Below are 25,616 nucleotides of genomic sequence, written 5' to 3' on the forward strand. Positions count from 1 at the left end.
TCCACTGATTTGAAATGGAATTTTCATCATATCTAAATCCCCATGTGTATTTGGGTCTATTTCTTGCCTTTCCATTCTGTTCTATTGATTTGTCTGCCTATTCACCTACCTGTACTTAGTAGTATGGTTTAGCATTTTGGTACAACTTATCAATGATATGATGGTGGTCTTTGGATTATAATATTTAACATTTTATTTTAGCAAAGTGTTTGTGTATTTTCATAATTCTAGATGCCTTATGGTCCTTCTAATATCTTCTCTCCAGAGGACTATATGCTGTTCTTAAGGACTCTCTGCTTCCTGGACAAGCTCAAGATAAGGTGAGTACCATCTTCATAAATGCAAGGATCTTAGATTTGAGTCAAGAAGTGTCTGCTGGGAATGATCTGATCACTCCTTGTTCTGTTGGTCAGGTCCATGGGTTTCCCCAGGGGCAGAAACTGTGTCTTCCTAGTATGTTGCACAATTCCTGGTGCAGGGAAACACTCAGTAAGTGTGTGTTGAGGATGAATTGACGAATGAGGACATGAACACCTGCCTGCCACTGAAGTCTTTCATGCATGGGTATTCCTGGAGGCTCCTCTGGCTTCACAGGAAGGGACAGAACTGGGAAATTATTCCTGGGGTCCTGTCCCAGCTCCTTGCCTATTCATCTGTCCAAGAGAGGAACACAGAGCAAGGAAGGGCAATGAATCCCACTTACCCTTCTCCCATCTCATACACATCCAGAGGCACGATCCTAGCTCACTTCAACCTTGACCTCTGAGCTCAAGTGATCCTCCCTACTCAGCCTCCCGAGTAGCTAGGATTACAGGCACGCACCACCATGCCCAGCTGATTTTTTGTAGAGACAGGGTCTCACTAAGTTGCCTAAGCTGGGTCTTGAACTCCTAGCCTCAAGTGATCCCCCTACCTTGGGCTCTCTACCAGCATTTTCTTGTGTTTCTCCTCATCTTCAATAGCATTCAACTGAAACATCACCCACGTTCATCATCTCTCCCTTTTCTACACCATGGTCTTGAGTAAAGCAAGTGAGGTAGCAAGAGAGATAGGAATCAGAACAGCTAACCGTAACAGCTGACCCTTATACACTGTTTAGCATATGCCAGTTTCGTTTTCCACCAATGTAATAATTGAACACTTAAAACAAGTGGGGATATATATATATAAAACATATATATATATATAACACACACATATATATATAACACACATATATATAACATACATATATAACATATATATAACATACATATATAACATATATATAACATACATATATATATATATAAAATCATGCCCATTGTACAAGTGAGAAAACTGAGTTAACAGAGAGGTTTAGTAACTTGCCCAGGGCCATGGAGCTTTTAAATAGATTCAGAGCTAGAGTCCATGCACTTAAACACCATACCCTTTCCTTGTAATACGCATGTGCGTGTGTTAACTTCATTGAAGTATAATATAAAATGCAGAAAAGTGCACAAGTCGAAAGCATATGACTCAGCAGATTTTCACAAAGTGAGCACACCTGTGTAGTAGCACCCAGATGAAAGAACAGAGCACTCTCAGCCCTCCAGGAGTTCCAGTCATCTCCCTCCCAGTCACTGCCCCCTCCTCCCTGAGGTTAACCGCTCTTCTGACGTCTCTCTCCATTTTTCTGGGAGTTTCCTTCCTGTCCTATTTTAATCCACTCATATTTTAAGCATCATGGGGTTTGTGGCTAAAGTTAGAAATATTCTATATATTCCGTCTTGCAGTAGAGGTGGAGTGGTTGGGAGAACACATTTCCTAGAGAAGAGAAACAATTGAGGATGGGGGGTTTAGGCGGTACTTGCTTTAGTTTCCCCACATTCTCTTAGCCAGTAAACTAAGTAAGCTTCTAACCTTGACTCCATCCCCTCCCCACCAGGACTACATCTCCCAGCAGGCTGTGCTCTGACAGCTCTCGGATTTAAATAGGATTCTGGGCTCTGCTCGGAGTCAGACTGCTGCTGAGCACCCAGGACGGAGAGGAGCAGAAAAGCAGCAGAAGCAGCGAAGAGCTGGAGCCAGACCAGGAACCTGAGCCAGAGCTGGGGTTGAACAACGCTGGAGCAGCAGCAAAAGCAACAGCAGCTACAGAAGTTGGGACGATGCTGGTCACCTTGGGACTGCTCACCTCCTTCTTCTCATTCCTGTATATGGTAGCTCCATCCATCAGGTTTGTCTTAATTCAGCAACTCAAACAATCGTTTACAAAGACCTGCACTGGAAGCCGGTTCTCAGCTGCTGAAAGAAGAGAAAGGGAAGGAGGCTGACAGAGAGAAAGTCAGGGCAGGAAAAGCAGGAAGGAAGGGGTTGTTGTGGATACCATGGTGGAAAACCAGAAGGAAGCATCTGCGGCCGGGTAGAGGTGGGGCTGAGTTCTGGCCCCACCTGAGCTCTGGGGAGAGTTCTACTGCCAGCAGAAGGCTGCATGGATGACTCTGTCAAGTAGCTCAACAAACACCTTAGGTGGGAGTCCTTGCTTTTTCATTTTATTCCTTTGGGTGTCTCTGAAGAACTCAGAGACTCTGTCCCTATTCAAGCTGGCCCTGCTGGCTTGTCATGCTGTTAAGTACCAGGTAGTTTGGGAAAGAAACAAACTCTCTTGCCTTTGAGACTACCCTCAATTAATGTTTTGGGATGGCTCTTTTGCTGTGGGATTTCTAGAGGCGTCAAATAAATGTGTGTTCTGAGTGGAGAATTTTAAAATTTCTCTTTTTAAATTTTTGCCCTGTCACCCCAGGGTGGAGTGCATTGGTATGGTCATAGCTCACTGCAACCTTGAACTCTTGGGCTCAAGCAACCCTCCTGCCTCAGCCTCCCAAGTAGCTGGGAATATAGGCATGTGCCACTACACCCAGCTACTTTTAAATTTTTTGTGGAGATGGGGGTCTCACTATGTTGCCCAGGCTTCTCTCAAACTCCTGGGCTTAAGCGACCATCCCACGTTGGCCTCCCAAGATGTTGGGATTACAGGCATGAGCCACTGGGCTCAGCCTAAAAAATTTCTGATGATAAAGGAGGTTAAATGGACCTACCAAGCACAGTGTTATTCTAGGTTCTTCATAGAGATCTGGGTTCAAGTCCCACTTCTGCCACCACTATGTGACATGAACCTCCCTGAGCCTCAGTTTTCTCTACTGTAATGTGGAAATAATACTGGAGAAGTTGAGAGGATTAAAATAAATTACATATGGAAAGTGCCTAGCCTAGTAATTGGCAGTCAGATGATATGCAGGAAATGTTAGTTCTGTCCCTCTGTATTCTGTTTTAGGACCTGTGAAGTCTACTTCATGTAAAAGAGTGCTCTCTGCACAGAGGTCTGAACAAAGGAGGTTTTCTCTCTGTTTGCCATCGCCAGAATGAAATCTCTAATACAGTGGCTGAAAGCCTCGGAAATGACCCACTCCCTAAAACTGGAGAGGCAGCCTAAGATCAGTACCTGTGTATGCCATCCCCCAGAGTGCTAAGAGCAGTACCTGTGTGTGCCACCCCCCACAGAGTGCTGTTCACCAGTTACTCATGATGATGGTTACTGAATATTGACTCCGCTAATGTTTATCATGCATATGTTTTGAATGTAGGTTAGAGGGGAAAGCTTTCCTCTAGAACCTCTAGAGATAAGAGCTAGATGTATTTATTATCTAACAAGGAAAGTCTCCATTGGCCCTGACTCCAGCATTTACTCTGTTTGCTAATATGATTATTTGTGGCTTCTGGGCAAGTGATCTTCCCACCTGCACTGATGAACAGGCGACTACCTTGCCCCATGGAAAAATGTTGTCCCATGAAGATTAGCTTTTACGAGTCTCCTGACTGCAACTTAAAGATACCCTTCTTTGAGGCTGGATAGAGTTTTTTTTTTTTTTAACGTATCTTAGTGTGAGCTAGTGAAGGATGGTACGTGATGCTCTTGTTTCCGTTGCCGATAGGAAGTTCTTTGCTGGTGGCGTATGTAGAACAAATGTGCAGCTTCCTGGGAAGGTAGTGGTGATCACTGGCGCCAACACGGGCATTGGCAAGGAGACGGCCAGAGAGCTCGCTAGCCGAGGTAAGTGTTTCCCCTTTAGTCTCCAAAGGGCCATGCCTCCCACCCTTCTTCCCACTGGGGCCTCTGTCCATATTTCTTTGTGTTTCCTCCTAGGCTTGGGGGCTCTGACTAGAAATTCAGGGAACCTGGGATTCAAGTCCAACTGTGACACCAACTTACACTGTGGCCTTCAATAAACTGCTTCTTCCCTATTCCTTCTCTATTAAATAAAATAAGGAAAACAATGATGTCTGTGTATAGCCAAGTCAGTTATTCTAAAAGGAGATACTAAGCGACATTAAATATCAGAATGTAAAACCTGGGAACCAGGTTCCCAGCCTGGGATTAAACTGAGAGCAAGAAGACTGAACAGTACTACTGTGAAAAGCCCAAAGTGGCAATATGTTCACTCTACCGTTGAGGGATGGCTGGGAGAATGAATGCTCTGTCCACCAGTCCCAAGCTCACTTACTATACCTCCCTTACAGCCTAGGATATGAACATACTGCTCTTTTTTTGTCTTGGACCCAGGAGCCCGAGTCTATATTGCCTGCAGAGATGTACTGAAGGGGGAGTCTGCTGCCAGTGAAATCCGAGTGGATACAAAGAACTCCCAGGTGCTGGTGCGGAAATTGGACCTATCCGACACCAAATCTATCCGAGCCTTTGCTGAGGGCTTTCTGGCAGGTGAGGTCCTGATGGGTAGGTAGAAAAGCAGGAAATTGGGTATGGGAGTGGCTGCTCCACCCTGGACCATCTATGGCCCTTACATCAGAACCATCATCCACCCCACTAGACAGGTTCTGCCACATAAACCAGCGGGACAGGGAATTGGCAAGAGGATGGTGGGTAGATAGACGGGGCAGGATCCTTATCATCTTTTTGCCTCAGCAATGGGAATGTCGGAGGTGCCAGCTCCCTGTCTGGGCTTGCACCTTGGCATCAAGGTGTGGCCACAATGCCACTCTCTTCTTTCATCCTGAGAATCAACCTTGTGTGGCCATAGGCATGAGATGAAGTTGTGCTGCTGGCAAGTTCTTCTGGATCTTGGAAAATGACCAGCTTCTACCAAGGACTATGAAATCCATGAGGGACATCCTGGGACCATGTCTGGCTTATGTTACCACTGGATTCCTAGTGCCCAGTAGAGTGCATCTGGCCCAGAGTTGGTAGTTAGTACACATTTGCTGAATAAATGAATGAACAATGTCCAGGAAGATATGAGTAACTAAAATTACTCATTAGAAACTCAGTGACAATGCTTATTGGATGTCACTGAGATAGGTCCAAATGAAGGATAGTTACTGACTGCTGAGGCAATACCTTGTTTTAAAAGGAAGGGGCAGAGCAAGTGACTATCAAAATCTTACCCCAACAAAGACAACTAATGAACAAAGGGAAAGGGCAATTATGCAGGTCTGTTACAGGCAGCCAGGGGACTCCTTGCTAACCCATAGGATCTCTTTGGTTGTGCCCTATAGAGGAAAAGCAGCTCCATATTCTGATCAACAATGCGGGAGTAATGATGTGTCCATATTCCAAGACAGCTGATGGCTTTGAAACCCACCTGGGAGTCAACCACCTGGGTAAGTATCTTTGGGTGACTAAAAAATGAGGAACACCCACTATCTTTTCTTTAGGAAGAGGACACTGTATAAATGTGTAGAATGTCCAGGGGCCTTCATAGAGCCTAGGAATTCCAATAGACTGGACCCATTGGCTTGTTGTTCACTGTACCTCTCCTGATCAGTCTAAAAAAGTGAGATCCTCCTACCCACACCATTAAGAAGCCCCAAATTTCAGGAAATACCAGGGAGAAGAATGTCATTCTTGGATGGGGCAGTGGCAGTACGAGGCTTGCCAGGCAGGGCCAGGCCTGGGGGTATGCAGGCATCTGGGCTTGGGTGGAGGGGTCACATCTATGTGATGGCCAACCAAGCCATGGGTTGGTCCATGGAGGTGGGCAATCCTTGAGAACTTGAGGTACGAGGCAGGGTGGGGTTCAGTGTTCAAGGTGAAGACTTTAGGGAGGAGAGCATGGAACATGTTTTCTGATCCTAAGCAAATGTTATCTTCCCTGACTGTTCTATCCTTCTGTCTACACACAAGTGTACCTGGGTCCCTAGTTATGCGATCATGGGCAGAGTGGGAGTTGGAAGCCAGCAGGTGGGTCAAGGGCAGAGGTACAAAGCAATATAAATTAAGTATGATTGCCTTACTTGTAGTCTAGCTCTGGCTCTTGCTTTGAGGAATCCACAAACTCAGACCAAACTGACCATTAGAGTTACTCATGGCATCAAAATTGGTTCACACCCAGAAGATAGTGAGCTAACACTGAAGTCCTCTTGGCTCCCACATGCTGAGCCTGGGCTGCCATTCCACTTTCAATCTTCCCTGCTGGCTCTCCTCACAGGCCACTTTCTCCTCACCTACCTGCTCCTGGAGCGGCTAAAGGTGTCTGCCCCTGCACGGGTGGTTAATGTGTCCTCGGTGGCTCACCACATTGGCAAGATTCCCTTCCACGACCTCCAGAGCGAGAAGCGCTACAGCAGGGGTTTTGCCTATTGCCACAGCAAGCTGGCCAATGTACTTTTTACTCGTGAGCTGGCCAAGAGGCTCCAAGGTAAGTCTGGAGAAAGAGGAATAGCAAAAATGGTCCTCAGACCAGATTAGAGGTCCACAGCAACTTGGGAAGTCAGGCTGTCAAACATGCACGTGTCAGTAATATCTCTGTGGACTAAGGAGAATGAAGTTATGAATGGAATAAAAACAGAGTCCTTGCCCCCAGGGAGCTTAAAATCAAACAGGGGTTAAGAACCTCATAAAGTTACCTTGTATTTATGTCACATCTTATCTCTCATCTCATTTGATTTTCACAATAGCTTTTTGCAACAGGCAGAGGCTTTTTGTTTTTTTGTTTGTTTTGTTTTGTTTTTTTTTTGAGACTTGAGTTTCGCTCTTGTAGCCCGGGCTGGGGTGCATTAATGCGATCTTGGCTCACTGCGACCTCTGCCTCCTGGGTTCAAGTGATTCTCCTGCATCAGCCTCTTGAGTAGTTGGGATTACAAGCACGCAATATCACGCCTGGCTAATTTTGTATTTTTAGAAGAGATGAGATTTCACCGTGTTGTCCAGGTTGGTCTCAAACTCCTGACCTCAGGTGATCTGGCAGCAGAGGCCTTTGGTAACAGGTATTATTACTCCTAGTTTATAGAGCAGAACTGAGGTCCAAGGAAATGGCCAGCTAAAGAGTATATGGCAGGTGAGGGCATCAGAACCGGAATGTGGCTGCTCAGCTTTAAACCTAGGGTGCTTCCTTCTGGGTGCCATTTGCTGAGGTCCACATGGTGATCTGAGCTACAGAGCTGCCACTGCCTGGACTCAGGGAGTTAGGGCTGGATTTCAGACCCCTGGGTCCAAGTTCTTGCTCTACCACATGCTAGCCCCATGTGAATGTGGACGTGCCCCTTTAACCTCCCCTGACTTCATCTTCTCAGCTGTAAAATCAGGTCAGGCCAGTTCTTATTCCTTAATGATTCTGTGCTCTCCTGGAGCATTGGGTGAGCTGCTGGCTCTGACATCTGCGGATCTAGGGGCCCATTTGTTACAGTGAATAAGCCAGAGTTTGGGAACAATGATCTTTACTTCCAGAATGCCTACAGTAGAAGAAGACAGTAATCATAAAAATAAATAATAACAATTACAATAATAATTGAGAGGTTTATGTGTGCCATGTACTACACATCTTAACTCATTTAATACTTGCAACATTCCTGTGAGGTGGGTGCTATTATTTTCCCCCACTCTAAATATGAAAAGACAGGCACTGACAGATTAAGACATTTGCCCAAGGAAGGTTCCTAGCTGAGCCAGGATTCAAATGCAGACAGTCCATTCCATGTTTTTAACTTTACATCAGAGTTCAGACCTTGGCCCTGTACCCTGCCAGGTATAACCTTAGGCAATTTACTTAAAATTTCTGTGACTTAGTTTTCTTTGCTGTAAATGGGCATCATAATATTCTATTTCACAAGCCTCTTTAAGAATTAAATGAAATAATACATTTAAAGCATGTTTTATAGCCCTGGCACATAATTGGTACTGAAAAATAGTGATGGCACCAGGGATATCTTGGGGGGGGTGTTAATCCCCCATAATCTGCATCACCATCCCTCAATCTATACCTCATAAAATGTGCTTGCCAGGCAAATGCAGCTCAAAATAAAGTCCTACCCACCACCTTCCAATCAGATTGCTACCCCTAAACTCCTCCTGTAGAAATGATAAAGATACCACTGTCAATAATTGGTACTACTCACTACATGTTGTCATGTTTATTAGTAGTACTAAAGCCACAGTATAAAAACGACATTGAAATAGAAGGACCTTGAACCAGGCACTCCTTTTGGAACATAGAAGGCTGAGAAGGCTATAGATCTTTCTGAAAGATCAATTCATTCCTGTTCAAATTCCGCCTGGCCAGGAGTGGTACCTGCTGAATCCTGGGGTTATGTTTCCTGAGTCCCTCCTTCTCACTTGTGTATTTTGCTGCAGGAGATAAGCTGTTTTCCTGGACTCAGAGTGTGTCCCTGATCTAATTGTGCCCTCTTTGTCCTAGGCACCGGGGTCACCACCTACGCAGTGCACCCAGGCGTCGTCCGCTCTGAGCTGGTCCGGCACTCCTCCCTGCTCTGCCTGCTCTGGCGGCTCTTCTCCCCCTTTGTCAAGACGGCACGGGAGGGGGCGCAGACCAGCCTGCACTGCGCCCTGGCTGAGGGCCTGGAGCCCCTGAGTGGCAAGTACTTCAGGTGTGTGAAGGCAGTGCGGTTCTCTCCACTACCTGTGTGCATGGGAGGTGCCGGACTCGCTGGGCTGTGCATCGTGAGCAGCTGAGTTTGTGCCTGATGATGCAATCCAGGTTTGGGTTGGGCCTGCAAACAGAATGCCGTTGCTTTGTTAAGGAAACTTACGGTACAAACTTATGTGTTGGGAAGAGTTGCTTTTCTAGCTCTATTTTATACCCGTGTGCCGCTTTATTTACCATGTAAACTTCGCAGCTTTCTGAAAGCTTTTAAAGAAGACTGTCGCTGTTGATTATGCCATGGAGAAAATGTTAGCAGGCCCCCTGGATCCTTTTTCTCCTTCTTTAAGCTTTTGGCTCACTTGATTCATGAATTTTTTAATACCAATTAGCACAAAGTGCTAGGGGACTGTCCTCTCTCTTCGGTGTGAACTCTGTCCCTCAATGCTGCCAAGATTGGCACTATCTGTTGAAATATACAAGTAGAAATTTTAGTGCTGAATCTTATCATGAACTCAATGAGCAACTAGAGTCTGGGAGTAAAGGGAAGCCCAGGGAGAAATCTCTTTCCCATTCCATGACAGAATCCAGCCCTGTCTGCTCTGTTGTCCCGCTTTGTTCAAGGCTTTTCATCAGTGCAGTGTTTATTCCGTGAAGCATTGGAAATAATCTTAGTGTCTGATGAGAGGGGAATGGATAAGTGATAATAGCTAATGTTGCTTGGGTTTTTATAATGTGTTTGGTACTCAGTTCTGAGTGTGTAATGTGTATTAATTCGTATAATCATCACAACCCTGCGAGGCAGGTAATATTACCCCAAGTTTTCACATGAAACTGAGGCACCAGATAATTAAGAAACTTGCTCAAAGTCATATAGCTTATAAGTGGTAGATCTGGGATTTACACCCTGGCAATCTGGCTCTAGAGCTGTGCCATTCAGTATGGTAGCCACTAGCCACATGTTGCTATTGAGCACTTGAAATACGGCTAGTCCAGATTGAGATGCACTGTAAGTATACCAGATTTTTGAAGACATACAGGTTCAGCATCACAAATCTGAAAATTCGGAGTCCGGAATATTTCAGTAAGCATTTCCTTTGAGTTGCATGTTGCTGCTAAAAATGTTTTGGATTTCAGAGTATTTTGGGTTTTAGATTTTTGGGGTTTGAGATGCTCAGCTGGTAAGTACAATGCAAATATTTCATAATTCAAATAAATGTAAAATCCTAAATACTTCTGATCCCAAGCATTTTTTTTTTTTTTTGAGATGGATTTTCACTCTTGTCACTCAGGCTGGAGGGCATGATCTTGGTTCACTGCAACTTCAGCCTCCTGGGTTCAAGCAATTCTCCTGGCTCAGCCTCCTGAGTAGCTGGGATTACAGGTGCCTGCCACCACACCTGACTAATTTTTGTATTTTTAGTCGAGATGGGCTTTCACCATGTTGGTCAGGCTGGTCTTGAACTCCTGACGTCAGGTGATCCACCTGCCTTGGCCTCCTAAAGTGCTGGGATTACAGGCGTGAGCCACCGCACCCAGCCCCAAGCATTTCTGATAAGGGATGCTCAACCTATAGTATAAAAAAAGAAGTGTAAATTATCTCATTTTATATTTTTAAATGAGATAAAAGGTATCTCATTTTTTATATTGATTGCATGCTAAAATGATTTTGCTATTTGTGGGTTAAATAAAGTACATATTTATTAACTCAATAAATTAATGTATAATTAAATGTTACTAAATAAATTTCACCAATTTCTTTTTACATTTTAAATGTAGCTGCTAGAAAATTCAAAATTACATATGTGGCTCACAATTGTGTTTCTCATCATATTTCTTTCTTTCTTTCTTTCTTTGGTTTTGAGACATAGTCTCACTCTGTTGCCCAGGCTGGAGTACAAGGGCATGATCTTGGCTCACTGCAACCTCCACCTCCTGGGTTCAAGGGATCCTCCTGCCTCAGCCTCCCGAGTAGCTGGGATTACAGGTGCAAGCCACCACGCCCAGCTAGTTTTTGTATTTCTAGTAGAGATGGAGTTTTGCCATGTTGACCAGGCTGGTCTTGAACTCCTGACCTCAAGTGATCCACCCACCTCAGCCTCCCAAAGTGCTGGGATTACAGGCGTGAGCCACTGCGCCTGGCCTTCCCATCATATTTCTATTGGACAGTTGCTACTCTAGAGTCTGAGTGTTTAACATTGCTGCCTTAAATATGTAATAAAATATACAGTCATTAAATATCATATTTTTATATAATATGTAATTAATAGAAAAAATGTTAGTGATATAATGTTGTAAGGAAAAAACTAGAATACAAAACTATATGATTATTTATACATAGAGAACAGTCTGGAGGGATACCCAGCCACTGAGCAGTAGTTGTTACTTCCAGGGAGTTTTACGGAGAGCCAAGCAGAGTGTGAAGGGTGATTTTTATCTTTTTATTCTAGGTGTTTTTTTATTATTTAAAAATTTTGCCAGGCGCAGTGGCTCATGCCTGTAATCCCAGCACTTTGGGAGGCTGAGGTGGGTGGATCACTTGAGGTCAGGAGTTGAGACCAGCCTGGCCAACGTGGTGAAATCCCATCTCTACTAAAAATACAAAAAATTAGCTGGTCATGGTGGTGGATGCCTGTAATCCCAGCCACTCAGGAGGCTGAGGCAGGAGAATCACTTGAACTTGGGAGGTGGAGGCTGCAGTAAGCCGAGATCGCTCCACTGCACTCCAGCCTGGGCAACAGAATGAGACTCTGTCTCAAAAAAAAAAAAAAAAAAAAAAAATTAAGGCTGGGTGTGGCGGCTCATGCCTGTAGTCCCAGTACTTTGGGAAGCCAAGGCAGGAGGATTGCTTGAGCTCAGGAATTCCACACCAGCCTGGGCAACAAAGTGAGACCCCCATCTCTACTAAAAATCAAAAAATTAGCCCAGCATTATGGTGCATGCCTGTAGTCCCAGCTACTCAGGAGGCTAAGGTGGGAGGATGGCTTCAGCCTGGGAGGTCAAGGCTGCATGATAGAGCCACTGCACTCCAGCCTGGGTGACAAAGTGAGACCCTATCTCAAAAAAAAAAATCCTCCTCAAACTAGATACAGTATGATCCCGGTTTTATGTAAGAGAGAAAGAGAGAGACTACATCTCTATTTATATCCAAACAAAGCAAAAAAAAGACTGTACAGAAAGCAACTAAATGATAGACTTTTCTTTTCTTTGAGACGGAGTTTCGCTCTTGCCGCCCAGGTTGAGTGCAGTGGCGTGATCTCCACTCACTGCAACCTCTGCCTCCTGGGTTCAAGCCATTCTCCTGCCTCAGCCTCCCAAGTAGCTGGAATTACGGGTGCCCACCACCACACCTGGCTAATTGTTTTTTGTATTTTTAGTAGAGGCAGGGTTTCGCCATGTTGGCCAGGCTGGTCTTGAACTCCTGACCTCAGGTGATCCACCCACCTCAGCCTCCCAAAGTGCTGGGATTATAGGTGTGAGCCACCGTGCCCAGCCATGATAGGCTTTTCTTCTTTTATCAGCACTGCATGTTCCGAATGTTTTACAGGACTTTTATAATTAGGAAAAAGGAACATTAAAAACAAAAAACATGAGGAGAACTGTGTTCTGCTCCCACCCCATATCCCTCTAGTCCTCAGGGCCCCTGCTCATTCCAAAGCAAATCTGGAGGGCTTGGTCTGGGGTTCATAGTATGCAAGTGTGTCTGTCCACAGAATTCAAGGGGCCTGTGAACTTGGATGGGAAAATAACTTCATCTTTAATTTAACCTCCAACTGAGATTTGGCATTTTCTTCAATTACGAATGTAGGCACTGAACTGTAGTAGTAGTAGTGATACCTGTGACTGTCACCAACAGAATTATAAATATTTTCATATCACATTGCAGTTGTAGCAGATATCCTAGAATGTCACTTCTGCTCACCACTACTTTGAAATCCTTTGATTATTAGACCTGGTACTAGATCTTGTTATAGAATATATTAATAAATAAGCCTGTGTATTACTATATCACAGATTTGTTTTTAAAATATTTTTAGAGTACATTTTATATAATTAGTTTCTTTGAGTCTGGCATATATTGTATTTTATACATTTAGAAACATTCTGAGAAAGGGACCATAAAGATTTCCAGACTGCTAATTCCCATTCCTGGAATTTAGTGTCTTTCTCTGCCCTCCAGTGACTGCAAGAGGACCTGGGTGTCTCCAAGGGCCCGAAATAACAAAACAGCTGAGCGCCTATGGAATGTCAGCTGTGAGCTTCTAGGAATCCGGTGGGAGTAGCTGGTGGAAGAGCTGCAGCTTTATCAGGCCCAATCCATGCCATAATGAACAGGGACCAAGGAGAAGGCCAACCCTAAAGGATTGTCCTCTTGGCCAGCTGGTGCTGCGAATCCTGCCTGCTCTGATCCTTTTGACCCTTCTGGGAATGTTTGCACACCTCACACTCTTGTAGGACTGGCTTATGGCATGAGTTGTGGACACCTATAGAGTGTTCTTCTCTGAGACCTGGAAGGTCAGCAAACCTCTGGGGTAGCAGGACTGGGCAGATCCCAGGCTGGGCATGGGGGTGGCAGAAGAGCCTGAGAAATTGGGTCAGTTCCCTTATCAGCACCAGATGCTCAGCTGAGGCAAGAAGAGCATCATCACTGCCTATTTCTAGGGGCTATACACTCCGACTCTTCGTTGATCTCTTTTCTTTTTAAAAATATTTGCCACCACCCTGGAGTCTGGACCAACACACAAAGATCCTGGCTAACCCTGGCCTAGTTAGATTCCTTCCTCTCACCTGGACCTTCCCATTTCAATCATGCAGATGGTTTCTTTTTGTAAAGAGTTCCCTTTACCTTTCAATTTTTAGAGAAAATAAAGACTGCATTCATCTTATTGTCTTATTTATTTTCTCAGTGCAGCAAGGGAGAGAAATGGAACAAATCAGGGAAACCAACCTGCTAGTTTAGTGAGTAGCATTTCACCCTACCCAGCCACGGGAACTGGGGAATAGAAAGGGAGCAGACCTAGGCCTAGAACTCAGGGCAAAGACAGCAGCTGGAATGTAAGATCCTCGGAGTGTGTAGCTGCTGGGAGGAATCCATCTGAGTTAGGTAGACAGAGAAAAAGCAGTTTCAGTGAGAATCTGGCACCCAAAAGGAAAGGATTTTACTCCCCCATGGCCTAACTGCCTTAGGAAATTTGAGTGCTGACGGAGACACTCTTCCCCTTGAGTTTTAGGAAAGGGGTGCTATTCTCTGCGTTATCCCCATCTCTTTCCTTCCTGAAGGAGGCTCCACTTGCAGAACGCATCATTTCCTGCCATCCTCAGCAAGGATCACAGCTTGGCCAGCTCACAGTGGTACAGGGCTGGGAGTGGATACTCCTAACCGCAATGCTGTACTGCCTCTCATTTAAAGACATTTTGTTAAATATCTGGCTAGAGAAAATATTTTAAATCTGAAAGTTTCCATCATATCCCAAATTATTAGATGCACTTACAACCAACAGCAAATGACACCAAATATCGGGAAGCTGAGCAGCAAAAAATGCAAAAGAAAACAATGATAGGCATGGGTATTGATTCGACATGTTGTTGGCATTTTCAGAATATTAAGCCATAGTTGTTCCCCTTGTTCAGATTCCAGACTCCATCATTTCTCGTGGTGTTCAGGTGCTTCCACAAGACAGCCTCCCTCAGCACTACTTCTTCAGAATCGCCTCATGCTCAGGCTACATCTCACCTCTCTGTAGTGTCTCATCCAACACCAAAAGGACCATCTAATCTGCTCAGCCTGGGCAAGGAACATGTGCCAGTCTTGGCCTCTTGTCATGTTTCCAGAAAAGACTCGCCCCAAGTTAACATCTGAGCAAGTGAAAGGCCTTGACTCTGCACAAACAATGCTGGGGGATTGGTGGCTGAGACACCGTTCGACCTTCCCATCTTGGCTCCCTGAATTCCCCTGCAACCATTGGGGCTGTTTTTCTGCTATTGACTTGTGCTTGGATATGGATATGGCTTCCTGCCTTGGCAGAGTGCCCCTTAACATACAGGAAACAAGATCCTGGATGAGAAGGGCTCAGGGATTTCAGTTGTTCCAGACTTCCCTCCTAGGTGCTTCTCTAACTGCCCCAGTTCCACTGCCTTCACTATTCCTGGCTTCTCTTAGCCTCTGACACCCTTAGCTAATCTAGCCTGGGGTGGAAAATCTTTTTCTTTTGGCTTGGCTGAGACTGTCCTAATTTCCTAAAAATAACAGTTCAATGGGAAACTAAAGGAAAAGGAAATCAAAGAGACATATGAAACTCAAGAAACAAACAGTTTCAGAGCACCTATTTCCTAGGTGGTGACTAGCTGCCACAGATTACCTTGGTTGGCACTTGGCCCTTGTCCAACTCAACTTCGTATACAATGTCGCCATGCGTCCCAAGCCCAGGAGGATATACCCTGTGTATTTGGTCTCTTTTAGTTATAAGATGGACACTCAATTGGAGCAAGCTTAAGTCCCAAACCATGGAATATTTTGCTCATAAACTCAAGGAAGGGTTGAAACTGGAAAGTGGGAGTGGGCAGAGATGTATCTTAGAAATAACTAGAACTCAAGCGCCAAGCAACACCAGACTCCTCTCCCTCTACCATTGAAGAGTTCCTGCAGCCATTTCCTATTTTTAGAATTTAAAAAATTCCAGGTTTGGCTTGGGTCAAATGCTCACTGTGAAGCATTCAACTGTAGTTGGGTATTGGGTATTGAAACGCCTCTTCTACGGCTATCATATTCTCATATATGCTATTTTGATATCGCTATCATATTCTCATATTGTAGAAGAGGCATTTCAAATCAGTCAGAAAAACATAGACAATGTCATAAGTGGTGCTGGACAAATAACTATCCAAATGAAACATAAAGTTAGATTCTTTGCCTCACACCATTCATACAAATGAGTACTATGTGGATTAAAAGGCAAAAAAAGTTGTGAAAGTATTAGAAAAAAATATAGAAGAATATCTTTATGCCCTTGGAAGAGGGATAGCATTCTTAAGACATGAAAAGCAAAAAGCATATGGGAAAAGAGGAATACATCTAAAAAGCATACCACAAATAAAGTTCAAAGTCAAGTGATAATAGCGAACATGTTTGAAATGGTTTTAGGTTAGGTATTCTAGAAAACGGACTTTGAGATACAGACATTTGCACATAGCAAATTTATTAAGAGGACTGTTAGGATTGGTATCTATAGGGGAGTGAGAGAAGCGGGACAGGGCAGAGGGTGAAGTTGATCTGCAATGCAGTCACACTAAAGGATTAGGTGATCCTGTTCCACAGGGAGCTCTGGAGCTGAGCTGTCTTGAATTGAGGAAAGGAGGTTGGTCTTTAAACACCCGCAGTGACCAGTAATTGGGTGTGGGCAGCTTCCAGGGAGGGGGCATGACCTGAGTGAGGGCAAGTTCTAGATAAAAACTCAGCTGAGAGTTGGCAGCTGTGTACATTTCCAGCATCTGGGAGAATAAGTGCTCCATTTCCTTTTCTTTTCTTTTTTTTTTTCGGTAGAGACAGGGTCTCTCTCTGTTGCCCATGCTGGCCTTGAATTCCTGGGCTCAAGCAATCTTCCTGTCTTGGCCTCTCCAAGTGCTGGGATTACAAGCATGAGCCACTATGCCTAGCTGTATGCTTCATTTCTAAAGGGAGTATATTAGTCCATTCTCACACTGCTATAAAGATCCTACCCAAGACCGGGTAATTTATAAAGAAAAAAGGTTTAATTGACTCATACTTCCACATGGCCGGGGAGGCCTCAGGAAACTTACAATCATGGTGGAAGGTGAAAGGGAAGCAAGGCACGTCTTCATAAGGTGGCAGGAGACAGAGAGAGTGCAGGGGAAACTGCCACTTTTAAAACCGTCACGTCTCATGAGAACGCTCTCACTATCACGAGAAGACAATGGGGGAAACCACCCTCATGATTCAATCAACTCCCACCAGGTCCCTCCCTCAACACGTGGGGATTACAATTTGAGATGAGATTTGGGTGGGTACACAGAACCAAACCATAGGAGGGAATCTGGGTGGTGCACCACAGCATCTGCTGCAGATGTATATGTATATATGACCTATCTTATATTTATATAGATAATATGTATCACACAAAAGAGTAGTACCCATATTTTTATTCATTTTTCTTTGGATTTGGGGTCTCGCTTTATTGCCCAGACTGATCTCAAACTCCTGGACTCAAGTGATCCTCCCACCTTGGCCTCCCAAAGTGCTGGGATGACAGGTGTGAGCCACCACTCTCAACCTATTATCATATAAAGAACTTCTACTTCTCAATAAGAACAAGACACAGAACCAAACAGAGAACTTTGCAAAAGTTATAAATACGAAATTTTCAGAAGAAATGCAAATGACCAATGTACCTAAGTCAAGATATTTAACCTGACCAGTGATCAGAGAACTGCAAATTAAAACAAGATGCCATTATACCATTTTAAACCATCAGATTGTCAAAAATTTGAAAGCTTAGCAAATACTGGCAAAAATATAGAAAAACATATTTTTATACACTGCTGCTATGAGTGGAAGAAATGGTGAAGCCATTTCTACCAGCAATTCAGCTTCTTAATATCTGCAGTAACATTAGCCTATGTATGTAAAGAGGAAGCATTGTTCATATTAGCAAAAAAATGGAAATAGCCTAAAAGTCCATCAGTTGGTGAAAAACTAATCTCTGGTATGATTATACAATCTGACATGATTATATAATAATTATATACTAATATACTTACATATAGTAATATACTTATAAATATATACTTACAAAATATATACTTATAGAAATATACTTATATACTTATAAATAATTATATACTAATCTCTGTATGATTATACAATGAAATAATTATTTTGGAGTAGTTATTCCAAAAATCATTAGATTTAAAAAATAATTATACACTTACATACTTGGATAAATCACACTGAATTTCAGAATGATGTGTTCTGTGTAGTAAGACTTATATTTTGAAATTACACACATGTAATATATATTTTCTATGAGTACATATATAGGTATGTAAAAGCACAGAAAAAGATATAAAACAATATAATGAATGTGTAAGAGAGGTTATCCTGGGGAAGGATTAATGGGAAATGATTTTTCAATATTTTAAGAGCAGAATATTCTTATATCTTACTTGAAAATTAAACATTAATAACTTCAGCAGACACTGTTAGCTGTCACCCAGTAGTCATTCCCTACTCTGACTTTGTTCCAGTGTCTACCTCTGCTTTCTGTGAATGATTAACTGATCACAGTTGTCCTCAACTCTGGCTGTGTATTTTTAAATATTTAAGATGCCAAAGCCCAGGCCTCACCACAGAGATCCATATTTAATTGTTCTCACCTTGGGAAAATGTTTTTGAAAGCAACCCAGGTGATTCTGATGGGCTGCCGGGGCTGTGAACCACTGGCCCAAGACAACCGTGCGGATCACATTCTCTTGCAAGTGACAGTGATGGAAAAGTCATGTGGCTCAATCATGGCCGGTGGGATGTGGAAGGAGCCTCTTCGGTAGCTTCTAGGAAAGGCTTCCTCATTGGTTAAAACATGAGGCACAGGAAGAAGTTTTCTGTCTCGTGTTGGATGCTGTCATGGCTAAACGTGACACCTGAATCTGCCACAATCATCTTGAGACCGTGAGTGAAGCTGGCTGGCCCAAAAAGTAGCTCACATGCCGAGGGTGGTGAAAGGAAAGATAGAGAGAATTTGGGTTGCTGATGACATGGTGGTGAGTCACTGAATTAACCAAGACTGGAGCTGTGCTTCCTTGGGACTTCTTGTTACACAACATAATAAATTGACCTTATTAAGTCTGTGTCCTACTGATGCTATCGTATTATGTTGAACCCTATAAAGTTGCTGACATTCTACCATTTTTAACCTTTTTAATTTTTTTTTTTTTACTTTTTTTCTTACCATTACTGCTAGTCCAAGGCAAATATCTTCCTGACCTACTTTTATCACCCTCAATTTCCTCATCTGCCAAGTGAATATTTGACAACTTTTTCATTACATTTTTCTCCACCCCCAAGTTCTGTCATCTTCCATTGATTTCTGAATATGACAGATATCCATGGAGAAAACTGACCTAATATCCTAGCACAGAGAATCCTAATAGTCCTGGCACACCCTCACAGGAGTTCACCCAAGTTTTAACCTATATGTACAATCTATTTTTTCTACATATGGATATATAATCTATATTAGCCAAAATGATCAGCTAAGAAAATCTCAGGAGATGAGGTACAACTTGCTCTGATAGGAGGAGATTAATTGCTGTAACAAACAATGTTAACTTTAGTGGTACAACATAATAAAAGTTTATTTCTCGCTCATGTCACATTCCAATGCAGGAATGGGGGTGGGAGGGTGGTTCTGCTCCCCATGGCCAAGAAAAAAATCAATGGTTCCATTATTTCCCAGGGCCTCAGTGTTCTCTATTGGATCCCCTGTATCCAGCTGCCAGATGATGCAAAAGAGTGCATCCAGCTATATCCAGCTATTCCATTTCTTGGCCAGGGATGTACAGTAATAAAAGCCCATAAAATTTGTTTTTCCTGTTTTCATCTTAATAAAATCACTATGTTGTTATAGTCATCTAATAATTTATGTTCCAATGACAGCAGTTACTTAAAGGATTAAACCAACATAATTGTATTGAAAGTATACACAATTTAATATATTCTCATAAAAATGGAAATCAAAGAAATGCAAAAATAAAAATTATTTTTAAAATGTTTTAGGTTATTTTTCTTTTAAAATATTTAAATTATCTATTATAATTAAAAGACAAATTATAATTTTGAGTATCAACATTTTAAATCCAAATTATTTAAATAATGTGGAATATTTTTATTTTTTGAAAATTTAGTTAATTCTATGATTTTTGTAAAATAAAACAATTCACAATTCTGACGTTCATTGTCCATTTAGTTGCTAATGTAAACAATGGATATCATACTTCATGCATGTTTCCTTTACACCTATACGCCTACCAATTTAAAAGTGCCAGGCACCGTGGCTCATGCCTGTAATCCCAGCACTTTGGGAGGCCAAGGTGGGTGGATCACGAGATCAGGAGTTCGAGACCAGCCTGGCCAAGATGGTGAAACCCCTATCTCTACTAAAAATACAAAAATTAGCCAGGCACGGTGGCAGGCGCCTGTAATCCCAGCTACTCGGGAGGCTGAGGCAGGAGAATCATTTGAACCTAGCGGGGCAGAAGTTGCAGTGAGCCGAGATCGCACCACTGCACTCCAGCCTGGGTGACACAGTAAGACTCCGTCTCAAAAAAAAAAAAAGTAATATGAGTTGTTTAATATTGCAAATTTTTAAAGACTCCATAGACAAGTGTTGCAAACACACATTGGAATATGAAGAAGGACAAGAATATAGACCCTTCGACTACTGAAAATGATACCCGTTTTAATGCAAGTATTTATTATACTCATGCTGGGGAAGAATTTGACAAGTTAATGAATTTGTCTTTTCTCTTCCCCAACTGCTTCCTTTATTCCAATCCTCCCTATGCTCAGAAGCAGAAGCACAATCTGCACACCTTCAAAGCCTTTGGATGCAGTTAAGAAGAGTTTTCCTGGCACCTAAACAGTGTTAATCATGAGAGTAAATGTTTAGGGTATCAGGTTGTGTTATGTCAGCACTGAGTTCCAGAGCCTCATGTATTTGTAAATACGCTTATTATTTTCTTGTGCATTCTGGTGAAATATAAGGCTTTTAAAATGGCTGGCCAAGGGAAGGAGCCCTTCTTGCCTGGGTCTAAGGGCAATACTATTCATGTAGTTCATATTCACGTAGTCTTCACATGTCCACTGGGGGCCTAACCCTAGGAATTCTCAGAGAAGAGGGACCTTTGACGTGCCAGATAGAAATATGGTAGACGCCAGACCCTAACTAGCATCTGCCATAGACGTTTAATGTCAATCTGGCATAAAAGACCAAGTGTTTATTGAACATATGAGAATTTTGCCTTATAAAGTATCTGAGAAAGTATGATTAAAGAGTAAACAACTCACCTCAAATAACAACATGGTACTGAAGGAACACCGAGTGAATGGTGTGATAACTGTGATACACATGGGTTGCCCAAAGCACTACTATTTGAAAACATGACACATATTCACTCAGACTCAGTTCCCTGACCTTCTCCTAATCACTGACTCCTAACCACTGACTTCTACTCTTCTTCAGTCCTCAATTCCCATGACAAAGACCACACCTGGACATCTTGCCATCACATGAACTTTCTGCTCTCCAGATAACTTTTAACATCCCACTCTAGCCACAACCTCCTATTCTTCCAACTTCCTTCCTTGCTGATTCACTTGCCCCATTATCATCCCTGTCTAGTGAAGGACAAGCACCCACGGAGCGGTCCATCTCTCTGATTTCTATATACCAAGAGTATGGCTGGAGAAAATCACTCAGTCTCACAGATTGGAGCTTCCATGAATCACTGGTCACCAACATCAACTGGGGTTTCCATTATGCTAAGTGAAATAAACAAGACACAAAAGGACAAATACTGTACGATTCCACTTGCCTGAGGTACCTAGAGTAGTCAAATTCACAGACAAAAAATACAGTAGAGGTTACCAGGGGCTGTGAGGAAGAGTAAATGGGGAATTAGTGTTCAATGGGTGCAGAGTTTCAGTTGGAGGATGAAAAAGTTCTGGAGATGGATGGTGGTGATGGTTGCACAACAATGCAAATGTACTTAATGCCACTGAAGTGTACACTTAAAAGTGGTTAAAATGGTAAATTTTATGTCATGTATATTTTAGCACAATAAAAAATATCAAGTCTTTCAAGGATCCTAGGCTCTGTATCCGCTTAGATTCTCCATACCTCAATATTATAGAGAAGTCCTTTGATTCTTCTAGAATTATTATTTGTTCATATGGAGTTGGTAGAAGGTGCAACTCTAGGGTGAATGTTTGAGATGAAGAGGCTTCTGCAAGTCAGGGGAGGAGGTGATAATGATCTGAACTACAGTGATGAAGTAGAAGGGACAGGCTGGGAAGGTAGGATGATAGGATTTGGGTTTGGACATAGCTTGGACATAGCTTGATGCATGGCAGGTACTTGAATGTTTTCAAATGAGGAGGTGGGGGAAAAAACAGTCAGCACAGAGTTCCTTCCTTCCTTCCTTCCTTCTTTCCTTCCTTCCTTCCTTCCTTCTTTCCTTTCTTCTTTCTTTCTTTTTTTTTTTTTTTGTTTCAGGGTCTTACTCTGTCTCCCAGGCTGGAATGCAGTGGCACAATCTTGGATCACAGCAGCCTCTAACTCCTGGGCTCAAGCGATCCTCCCACCTCAGCCTCCCGAGTACTGGTACTGCAGGTGCCCACCACTATGCCTGGCTAATTTTCTTATTTTTTGTAGTGAGGGTCTCATTATGTTGGCCAGGCTGGTCTTGAACTCCTGGGCTCAAGTGATCCTTCCACCTCAGCCTTCCAAAGTGTTGGGTTACAGGCATGAGCCACTGTGCCTGGCCGGCATAGAGGTTTCTAACCAGGCAGCATGCACAATAGTAATAATAACACTCCTTAATACTATATATTAACAGCTGGGTGCAGTGGCTCACACCTGTAATCCCGGCACCTTGGGGGGCCAAGATGGGCCGATTGCTTGAGCTCAGGAGTTTGAGACCAGCCTGAGCAACATGGCGAACAAACCCTGTCTCTACAAAAAATACAAAAAGTAGCCCGGCCTTGTGGTGCACACCTGTAGCCTCAGCTACTCAGGAGGCTGAGGTGGGAGGATGGCTTGAGCCCAGGAGGCAGAGGTTGCAGTGAACTGTGATCACACCACTGCACTCCAGCCTGAGTGACAGAGCCAGACCCTGTCTCAGTAAAATAATAAAATAAAATAAAACAAAACTATATATTCACGGAAGAAGGAAGTTCAGGTTTGTGGGTAGAATTGAACGCATTCCATTTTGGACATGCTAATATTTTTAGATGCATGTCAGCCTTGTGGTGAGTTCCAGGAGGTAGTCAAAAGGCAGATCTGGTGTGGGAAAGAGTTAAGGGGGGCAGTCAAGATGACTGCTGAAGCTAAGGGATTATATGGGAGAGTATGAGTGTCAAGAGGTAATGGCTAGAACCTTGAGGAATTTGTCTTTAAGTGGGATGAAGAGAAAGCATAGGCAGAGAAGCGAATAATCTGTACAGGAGATGGCACTCGATGCAGGACTGAGGGAAGAGGTTTGACAATGGTAGACTGGAGGGTAGGGTAGAGGAGGTGCTGAAGGAAGAGCTCCAAGCAGAAATAACAACATGCAGAATTAGCGAGCAGGAAAGCATTCCACCAAAGAATGCTTTGAATTCAATATCAGTGACCAGATATTGAATGAATTTGTTGTGGAAGAACTGAAAATTTCAGGGATAGGTCAGTCAACATTATCACTGTGGAAGAAGAGATGAAGGCCAGGAAAAGGCCATTTCCTCTGGGGTTATTGTGACTATCGATATTTGGTTGCTTGGGTATTCAAAGAGTCTAATAGCCTTTGATCTACTTTGCTTAAGCTCCAGCCAAAGATATCTGGTAACCTTGGAGTGTCTCAGGTTTCTAAACATAGCAGTCATCTGTCCTAGGTTTAGAGTGAGTGTTCCAACTTTCTCTGTTGTGACATATCTTTGTGCTATGTCCACTACCAGGTGGTTTTCAGGTCTACTTTAATCATTGCTGTTGTTTGTTTTTAGAGCTTTTTTAATTTTTAAATTTATTATTTATTTTACTTTAAGTTCTGAGATAATGTGCAGAACGTGCAGGTTTGTTATATAGGTATACATGTGCCATGGTGGTCTGCTGCACCTATCAACTCGTCAACTAGGTTTTAAGCCCTGCACACATTAGGTATTTGTCCTAATGCTCTCCCTTCTCTTTCCCACCACCCCATGACAGGCCCCAGTGTGTGATGTTCCCCTCCCTGTCTCCATGTGTTATCATTGTTCAACTTCCACTTATGAGTGAGAACATGCGATGTTTCGTTTTCTGTTCCTGTGTTAGTTTGCTGAGAATGATGGCTTCCAGCTTCATCCATGTCCCTGCCAAGGACATGAACTCATCCTTTTTTATGGCTGCATAGTATTCCATGGTATATATGTGCCACATTTTCTTTATCCATTCTACCACTGATGGGCATTTGGGTTGGTTCCAAGTCTTTGCTATTATAAATAATGCTGCAATAAATATACGTGTGCATGTCTCTTTATAGTAGAATGATTCATAATCCTTTGGGTATATACCCAGTAATGAGATTGCTGGGTCAAATGGTATTTCTGGTTCTAGGTCCTTAAGGAATCACCACACTGTCTTCCACAATGGTTGAACTAATTTACACTCCCACCAACAGTGTAAAACCATTCCTATTTCTCCACAGCCTCGCCAGCATCTGTCGTTTCCTGGCTTTTTAATAATTGCCATTCTAACTGGCATGAGATGGCATCTCATTGTGGTTCTGATTTGCATTTCTCTAATGACGAGTGATGATGAGATTTTTTCATGTTTGTTGGCTGCATAAATGTCTTCTTTTGAGAAGTATTCGTTCATATCCTTTGCCCACTTTTTGATGGGATTGTTTTTTCCTTGTAAATTTATTTAAGTTCCTTGTAGATTCTGGATATTAGACCTTTGTCAGATGGATACATTAAAAAAATTTCTCCCATTCTGTAGGTTGCCTGTTCAGTCTGATAGTGTCTTTTGCTGTGCAGAAGCTCTTTAGTCCGTACTCTACACATTCAGAGAAACTTTTCTAGTAATGAACTATAGAAATGATCCCTGAAAGTATAGTCTTTTTTTTTTTTTTTTTTTTTTTTTTCACATGAGAAATTGGATGAGATCATGTTTCCGGGGAAAGGAGATAATGAGCAGTGATGCGACTGTCCATGGCTCAAGTATCATACTGCAAACATATGCCTGAAGTGGGTGGCAAGAAAACAGTTTAAGCTAAGGTTGAGTTCTGCTTTCCCCAAAGACCCTACACCTGGTTTCAAAGATTGACAATTTGGTTGATATTGAAAAGATATGTAGAGCTTTTAAAATGACAACAGCTTTTTAAAGCGTTTTAGAGGGCTGGGGCACAGGGCCAGGGGAAGTGGCCCTGTAATTCTAGCACTTTGGGAGGATGAGGAAGGATTGCTTAAGCCCAGAAGTTCAAGACCAGCCTGGGCAACATAGTGAGATACTGTCTCTACAAAAAATAAAAAAAAAATTAGCCAGGCGACTGCACTCCAGCCTGGGTGACAGAGCTAGACCCTGTCTCAAAAAAAAAAAAAAAAAAAAAAAAAAAAAAAAATCACTAAAGAAGAAACTTTACACCCATCGGACTAGCAAAGATCCAGAATATTTGGTAATGGTTGGGGCAAGGGTGTGGGAAAGCAGGTACTCTCTACAATGCTGGTGGGAGAATTAATTGCTACAACCTCTTCGGAAGGTAACTGGCAATATTTGTTAAATGCACTTATTCTCTGACCCACCAATTCTGGACAAGATAATTCAATGCAGCATAATCTGTAGCGGCGAAAGATGGCAACAACATAAAATGTCCATCATTAGAAACTGGTTAAATAATAGTGGTATATCTTCACAGTGGAACACTTGAGTCATTAATACTTGTTTATGCATGAGTAGCTCTGGAACTATACGCTAGATACTGATAACAATGGCCTCTGGGAGGGGACTGGGCTGGGTGGAC

The 25,616-nt window shown here is 42.8% G+C and overlaps 1 protein-coding gene and 1 pseudogene across 1 annotated transcript; one reads left to right on the top strand and one right to left on the bottom strand.

Annotated features, from left to right (window-relative positions):
• Nucleotides 1–231: 231 nt before the first annotated feature.
• RDH12 (retinol dehydrogenase 12) lies at nt 232–13,741 on the top strand. The gene is made up of 8 exons (XM_054530764.2): nt 232–320; nt 1,910–2,200; nt 3,957–4,075; nt 4,586–4,741; nt 5,536–5,640; nt 6,468–6,677; nt 8,673–8,862; nt 13,036–13,741. The coding sequence occupies exons 2-8, from the start codon at nt 2,133–2,135 to the stop codon at nt 13,136–13,138; spliced, it is 951 nt and encodes a 316-aa protein (XP_054386739.1). The 5' UTR covers nt 232–320; nt 1,910–2,132; the 3' UTR covers nt 13,139–13,741.
• A 10,867-nt stretch (nt 13,742–24,608) lies between these two features.
• Nucleotides 24,609–24,716, bottom strand: LOC112128966 (small nucleolar RNA U3; annotated as a pseudogene).
• Nucleotides 24,717–25,616: the final 900 nt, after the last annotated feature.

This window comes from Pongo abelii, chromosome 15 (assembly GCF_028885655.2).
Source record: "Pongo abelii isolate AG06213 chromosome 15, NHGRI_mPonAbe1-v2.0_pri, whole genome shotgun sequence".
NCBI lineage: Eukaryota > Metazoa > Chordata > Mammalia > Primates > Hominidae > Pongo > Pongo abelii.

What these genes read in the sequence shown, in the direction of transcription:
- RDH12 (XM_054530764.2), top strand. Translation starts at nt 2,133, where the DNA reads ATGCTGGTCACCTTGGGACTGCTCACCTCCTTCTTCTCATTCCTGTAT. An exon ending in ATGGTAGCTCCATCCATCAG is followed by an intron (nt 2,201 to 3,956) that starts GTTTGTCTTAAT and finishes CGTTGCCGATAG; the next exon opens with GAAGTTCTTTGCTGGTGGCG. An exon ending in CTGAGTGGCAAGTACTTCAG is followed by an intron (nt 8,863 to 13,035) that starts GTGTGTGAAGGC and finishes TCTGCCCTCCAG; the next exon opens with TGACTGCAAGAGGACCTGGG.